This window comes from Coregonus clupeaformis, unplaced genomic scaffold, assembly GCF_020615455.1.
Source record: "Coregonus clupeaformis isolate EN_2021a unplaced genomic scaffold, ASM2061545v1 scaf1752, whole genome shotgun sequence".
Taxonomy (NCBI): domain Eukaryota; kingdom Metazoa; phylum Chordata; class Actinopteri; order Salmoniformes; family Salmonidae; genus Coregonus; species Coregonus clupeaformis.
This window is the reverse complement of record NW_025535206.1, coordinates 42,315-49,452: the sequence shown is the minus strand read 5'-3', so window position 1 is coordinate 49,452 and position 7,138 is coordinate 42,315. Positions and strand designations below refer to the sequence as shown.

The 7,138-nt window shown below is 48.1% G+C and overlaps 1 protein-coding gene across 1 annotated transcript; it reads right to left on the bottom strand.

Moving 5' to 3' along the window:
* Positions 1 to 4,039: 4,039 nt before the first annotated feature.
* LOC121533254 (N-acetylmuramoyl-L-alanine amidase-like) lies at positions 4,040 to 6,755 on the bottom strand. The gene is made up of 5 exons (XM_045218716.1): positions 6,433 to 6,755; positions 5,306 to 6,154; positions 4,939 to 5,149; positions 4,394 to 4,688; positions 4,040 to 4,126 (listed from the first exon to the last, which is right to left on the bottom strand). Exons 1-5 carry the CDS (start codon positions 6,494 to 6,496, stop codon positions 4,097 to 4,099), a joined length of 1,449 nt encoding a protein of 482 aa, XP_045074651.1. The 5' UTR covers positions 6,497 to 6,755; the 3' UTR covers positions 4,040 to 4,096.
* Between the last annotated feature and the right edge of the window lie 383 nt (positions 6,756 to 7,138).

The following is a 7,138-nucleotide window of genomic DNA, read 5'->3' as shown; positions in this document are numbered from 1 at the left end:
TGAGGGGGCTCAGCATCCTTTTCAGGTTCTCACAGACCACAAGAACCTGGAATATCTCCAACAGGCTAAGCGGATGAACCCTCGGCAAGCACGATGGTCCCTTTTCTTTAATCGATTCCAGTTCCTCCTGTCTTACCGACCTGGCACCAAGAACGTCAAGCCGGATGCCCTGTCTCGAGCCTATTCTCCCGAGGTACAAGAGAAGCCCTTGGCATCGATTATTCCGAGGTCTAGGATCGTCGCACCTCTTCAGTGGGAACTTGAAAGAGGGGTACGAGAGGCCCTTGTCCATGAGCCCGATCCAGGCGGTGGTCCTGCCGGGTCGCCTGTACGTTCCTCTCTCTGTTCGGGCCCGCGTCTTGCAGTGGGGTCATGAGTCGCCCTTGACATGCCATCCAGGCAGTGCTCGCACACTGGAATTCCTCCGACGGCGGTTTTGGTGGCCGTCCATCAAGAAGGACGTGCAGGTCTATGTTGAGGCCTGCCCTGTGTGCAACCAGGGAAAGTCGACACGCCAGCGACCCCCAGGGACTGCTCCATCCCTTACCTGTTCCTCGAAGGCCATGGTCACACCTTTCTCTGGACTTTGTTACGGGACTTCCCTCCATCCCAGGGCAACACCGTCATCCTAGTGGTGGTAGACCGGTTCTCTAAGGCTGCCCGGTTTATTCCCCTGCCCAAGCTGCCCTCGGCTAAGGAGACTGCTGAGCTCCTCATGAACCATGTCTTCCGGATATTTGGTATTCCCCTGGACGTGGTCTCCGACCGAGGTCCCCAATTCTCGTCCCGGTTTTGGGGGGCCTTCTGCAGGCTTATTGGGGCCACAGCCAGCCTATCGTCGGGGTTCCATCCAGAGTCTAATGGCCAAACGGAACGGATTAATCAGGATCTGGAGACCATCCTGCGGTGTATGGCGGCCAGTAATCCCACGTCTTGGGCCACCTATATCATTTGGGCTGAATATGCCCACAACACCCTCCAGTCCTCAGCCACCGGATTGTCCCCCTTCGAATGCCAGTTCGGTTACACCCCCTCCATTGTTTCCAGAGGAAGAGGCGCAAGTTGGTGTTCCCTCGGCCCAGCGCTTTGTCCAACGCTGTAGGCGGACCTGGAAGAAGGCCAGGCGTACCCTCCTTCGGACCTCCCAGAGATACCAAAGTCAGGCTAATCGCCGCCGCCGGACGGCCCCCTAGTTTCCGAGCTGGTCAGAGAGTTTGGTTGGCCACTAAGAACCTGCCCCTCCGGGTCGAATCCAAGAAGCTTTCCCAGAAATACATCGGCCCTTTCCGCATAGCAAGAAAGGTTAACCCTGTTTCGTATCGTTTGGTTCTCCCTCGCTCCCTTAGAATTAACCCCACTTTCCATGTTTCACTACTTAAACCTGTCTTGTCTTCTCCCTTTGCCCCCCCACGCAGACCCCCGCCACCTCCCAGGATCATTGACGGCCAGCCAGCCTACACAGTCCGCCGGATACTGGACTCCCGGAGGGTCCAGAACTCTCTGCAGTATCTGGTGGACTGGGAGGGCTACGGGCCAGAGGGAGCGCTCCTGGGTTCCAGCCAAGGACATCCTGGACCCAGGTTTGATCCGAGAGTTTCGCACCCTGAGGCCAGGGTGTTCTGGAAGGAACGTCAGGAGTCGTTCCTAGAGGAGGGGGTCCTGTCAGCTTCCTGCCTCCTGTTTGTCTCCGGGCCTCTAGAGGTCATCTGTGTTCCCCCTCTGCCTTAGTTCTTCCTCGTGTGTCCTTATTAGCTTGATCCAGGTCACCTGTGCCTTGTTTCACCTAGAGTATTTTAGCTGTGTTTTTTCCCCTGTTCCTCACTTGGTTTTTTTTTTCTGGCTATGTGTCTCCTGCTTTGTCCCACCGTGTCTTTCCAAGTAAGCTTTTCTAAGTTATCTTTAGTTTGTTTTTCTCCCCTCGTGGAGTTATTTTGTTTTGCCTCCTGTTTTGTTACTCTACCTCTGTTAATATACCTCTTTCTGAGAAGAACTTTTGTTGGACTATTTTTGAAGTGCAAAGAACCTTTTTGTTACATTAAATCTACTTACCTGGAGTATTGCCTTGGGTGTTTCATTTGGGTCCAACTATACCTCCTCTGTGGCTAAGGGGTAGAACCCCCAGCTCCCCACCTCTGAGACCGGAGTTCTAGCCCAGCTTGTGACACACTAACAGGGATGTAAACACATTTCTGCACAAAATTGGAGAGAAATAAGCTTTTTGTGCGTGTGGAAAATTTGTGGGATCTTTTATTTCAGCTCATGAAACATGGGACCAACACTTTACATGTTGCTTTTATATTTTTGTTCCGTATACAGTTGAAGTCGGAAGTTTACATACACCTTAGCCAAATACATTTAAACTCAGTTTTTCACAATTCCTGACATTTAATCCTAGTAAAAATTCCCTGTCTTAGGTCAGTTAGGATCACCACTTTATTTTAAGAATGTGAAATGTCAGAATAATAGTAGAGAGAATGATTTATTTAAGCTTTTATTTCTTTCATCACATTCCCAGTGGGTCAGAAGTTTACATACACTCAATTAGTATTTGGTAGCATTGCCTTTAAATTGTTTAACTTGGGTCAAACGTTTCGGGTAGCCTTCCACAAGCTTCCCACAATAAGTTGGGTGAATTTTGTCCCATTCCTCCTGACACAGCTGGTGTAACTGAGTCAGGTTTGTAGGCCTCCTTGCTCGCACACGCTTTTTCAGTTCTGCCCACACATTTTCTATAGGATTGGGGTCAGGGCTTTGTGATGGCCACTCCAATACCTTTACTTTGTTGTCCTTAAGCCATTTTGCCACAACTTTGGAAGTAAGCTTGGGGTCATTGTCCATTTGGAAGACCCATTTGCGACCAAGCTTTAACTTCCTGACTAATGTCTTGAGATGTTGCTTCAATATATCCACATAATTTTCCTTCCTCATGATGCCATCTATTTTGTGAAGTTCACCAGTCCCTCCTGCAGCAAAGCACCCCCACAGCATGATGCTGCCACCCCCGTGCTTCATGGTTGGGATGGTGTTCTTCGGCTTGCAAGGCACCCCCTTTTTCCTCCAAACATAACGATGGTCATTATGGCCAAGCAGTTCTGTTTTTGTTTAATCAGACCAGAGGACATTTCTCCAAAAAGTACGATCTTTGTCCCCATGTGCAGTTGCAAACCGTAGTCTGGCTTTTTTATGGCGGTTTTGGAGCAGTGGCTTCTTCCTTGCTGAGCGGCCTTTCAGGTTATGTCGATATAGGACTCGTTTTACTGTGGATATAGATACTTTTGAACCTGTTTCCTCCAGTATCTTCACAAGGTCCTTTGCTGTTGTTCTGGGATTGATTTGCACTTTTCGCACCAAAGTATGTTCATCTCTAGGAGACAGAACGCGTCTCCTTCCTGAGCGGTATGACGGCTGCGTGGTCCCATGGTGTTTATACTTGCGTACTATTGTTTGTACAGATGAACGTGGTACCTGCAGGCGTTTGGAAATTGCTCCCAAGGATGAACCAGACTTATGGAAGTCTACAAGGTCTTGGCTGATTTCTTTTGATTTTCCCATGATGTCAAACAAAGAGGCACTGAGTTTGAAGGTAGGCCTTGAAATACATCCACAGGTACACCTCCAATTGATTCAAATTATGTCAATTAGCCTATCAGAAGCTTCTAAAGCCATGATATCATTTTCTGGAATTTTACGAGCTGTTTAAAGGCACAGTCAACTTAGTGTATGTAAACTTCTGACCCACTGGAATTGTGATACAGTGAATTATAAGTGAAATAATCTGTCTGTAAACAATTGTTGGAAAAATTACTTGTGTCATGCACAAAGTAGATGTCCTAACCGACTTGCCAAAACTATAGTTTGTTAACAAGAAATTTGTGGAGTGTATGTAAACTTCCGACTTCAACTGTACGTCTCTCTGTTGTGTTACAATACTGTAATGTGAAGCAGTGACAACCATAAGGGTGAGCGTTATACGCTGTTATAACTCTAAAACACACTATTATCATGGACATAACAAATTGATACCCCCACACAATCCAAGTAGACATTTTGACAAAATTGGTTTTATTCCACACTGCTTTTTACATGCTTGTCTTCTTCATTGGTCCTTTTTCAATGAGCTGGTTTCCTGTAAAAGATTGCTATAATGAGTGATCAAGATAACACAGGATCAAAACGTGTCAGCAGCATCAATATCAACAGTGCACAAACCGCTCAATGTTGGTGTTTATCACTAATGTCTAATGTATGAAAAAGGGCACAATTGTATTATGACTGAATAGTGTTCCGGTGTTCTGGCGCAACTGTGATGCTCTTTTGATCGTGTATGTATTAAAATGATACATTTGACATTGACTAACAGTATAGTAGTCTATAATACTGAACAGTATCTCACCCCAAAGTGCTCCCAGCCCCTGATCTCTGAGTAGAGTGCGTCTCCTGGACAGGAGGTGTCCACCAACTGCCGGTGCCCGTAGAGGGTGAAGTTGGACTGCAGGCGCCCGCCATCCACTGCACACTTGGCCAGGTGTTGGCGCACCAGATCCAGGGTGTGGCGCGAGGGCAGAGAGGAGGAGTAGTTGCCGATGAAGGCCACGCCATAACCGTAAGAGTTCTGCCCCCTGGTGTGGGTGCCAATGTGATGCCAGCCGCGCCCCTCGTAGATGTACCCGTCAGAACCCACCACAAAGCTGAGGGGAACATACATTTAGGAGTTGGAGTGATAAAACAAATTGCATTATCTCACAACCCTGATTCCTGTTATAGCATATTGTCATTATATATTGCTTCAAGTTATACTGTGTAATATCATGTAAAGATTTGCTATGATATGACTGCTTCAGTAATTTCTGGCTGACACAGTACACTTGTCTCCATCTATGAAGCTTAGTGTAAAGGGTTTGTTAAAATCTGCTAATGGATGAGGGGGTCAAAGGTCACCTATATCCAATGTCGGCCCAGCCGCGGTCTTCTTGGTGGAAGCGCTGCATGGCCCTCATGTTCCTGGAGCATTGCCGGAAGGAGCGACAGGGCCTGTCTGGCTGGTAGGTGTGGTGGATGTACAGGAAGGGGAGGGGCAGGGCAAGAGGGAAGGGAGACCCTCGGTAGGGTGCCGCCCCCCACTGACACCGTGGGATGATGGGAGGGCAGTCTGGAGAGGAGAGGTTGAACCAGAGTAGAACAGGTTCAATTACTCTTCATATCTACAGACCAATTTTCTGTAGACTTCAAATTAATAGCCATTCATCACCTACAATTTCATAATTACAGGGGTAAATTATTCCCTCTTCCCCATCTCGAGACTCACCCCAGTATCTGTGGACAAATTCCAGCATTCCGTCTCTCACTGCTTTTTCCACCCCTGTATCATTGGCTATCCACTGAGTGTCCTCCAGCCTCCACACCAAGTATAGGGTCTCCATCACCTGCCTCTGGGTGTCCAGGGTTCCCAGCAGGGCTTGGGCAATCTCCCTGCGCTTGGGGCTGATGTGGCTGTATACAACCCCCAGGTCCTGCCCATCCAGTACATGGTTGTAGTAACCCTTCAGCACCTCGCTGAGTTTACCAGGCTGTTCAGAGGGGGCCAGGGTGGCAAGGTCCATGCCCAAGATGGACCCATCCATTCCCCCGTTGATGAGGGCATCGGTGGCCAGGGTGGGCACACGCGATAGCTGGAACACCCTGGGGTGGGCCACGTTGTCCCAGCAGCCGTCCGGCCCCAGACGCTGAGCGGGTGGAAAGTCCTGGAGGCTAAGGAACGACAACCCTAGGTTTTTGGCCAAGGTGAGGGGAAACATGCCCAGAGGAGGGGTGCCTTCCAGCTTAGCTTTCAGCCCCACCTCGATGCCTAGAAGCATGGGAGCGATGGCCACTGTGGTGCCATCTTGGGTCAGAACGACCCCTCTCTCTGCACCACGGTCCGTCACAAAATGGTGGATGGCTTTGTCGAAGAAGCCAAAGAGAGTGGCGTTGAACACAGAGTTGTGGGTGTGGCTGATGTTGTTGGAGGCCCCCAGGAAGTGCAGGGTGAGAGGATCCTCGTGTCCGGCCGTCCTACGGAGGCTCCTCACCAGGGCTAGTGGTGACAGGTCTGGGTTAGAGTCCTCAGCCTGCTCAACGGCACTGATGAAACTGTCCATGTCCCGCAGGTGGTTCTCTGAAACCAAAACAAATGTTTTTCGTTCATGCTACAACAAACTCAGTGCAAACAGTCACCTGGGGCTTCATTCATACTCATATTCATACTATCTTGGGGTATTTAATGTATCGTACACCAGCTACTAGTGAATTTTTTTGTTAAATTGAGCTCTAAGTTTAATGATAGAAGCATATGTTGCCAATGTAGATGTGTACAGACAATGCAGTATGGCAGCCAAACTTTCAGACATATGAACACAAATAAACGTATAATATCAGTCAATTAACACAACTTACCTGAACAGAGAACGCTGTAGCACGTTCCAGCCACAATGAAGAGCCATACAACCACTATAGTCATTCTGAGTGCAGCTGTATCACACCGGATCCAGACGCTAAACTAAACCCACTAACGATCCCCAGACAAGGTCAACTCAGGCAGCCGATGACAGTTTTAACCTTCTTATCTCTTACAGTCCAGGACTCTGTTATGACAAACCACAACCACTCATGACAAACCACAAGAATAATGTCCAGGTGCTCAATAAGGCTTTGTTTCAAGTACCTAAAGCTGATTTCACTTCCCACTTCGGGGAATCAATGTGTTTGTAATGTGGTGTCCCAATAGATGAAATAACTCTTTATACACAGACGCCTCCAAATATTGATTGGTTCTTACCCAAAGTCAAAGTTTGTAATCGGAAAACAAATAAGGCCCTTTCAAGCTTGTGACGAAATCAGGCTTAAAGGGACTAGAGAAGTGTTGAAGATATGCTGGTTTCTGTTAGTCATCACAGTATTACATACATCTATTACATCCACCTTCCACACATATGGCTGTAATCACACACACATATACACAGACACACACAGATGGTGAAGTCTGGTAAATGTATTCCACGATGCATAGAGGAGAGGGGCGGTCTGTTTACCGTCAATGTCAGGGAAGCCCAGTAACCTTACTGGAAATGACACAAAACAAATTCCCAAAAAACAACCCAAT

Bases quoted from the DNA above. Each gene is read 5' to 3' on its own strand.
- LOC121533254 (XM_045218716.1), bottom strand. From the start codon at position 6,496: ATGACTATAGTGGTTGTATGGCTCTTCATTGTGGCTGGAACGTGCTAC. The intron at 6,155-6,432 runs GTAAGTTGTGTT...TTTTGGTTTCAG, and splicing joins CTACAGCGTTCTCTGTTCAG to AGAACCACCTGCGGGACATG. The intron at 4,689-4,938 runs GTGACCTTTGAC...TGTTCCCCTCAG, and splicing joins TGGGCCGACATTGGATATAG to CTTTGTGGTGGGTTCTGACG.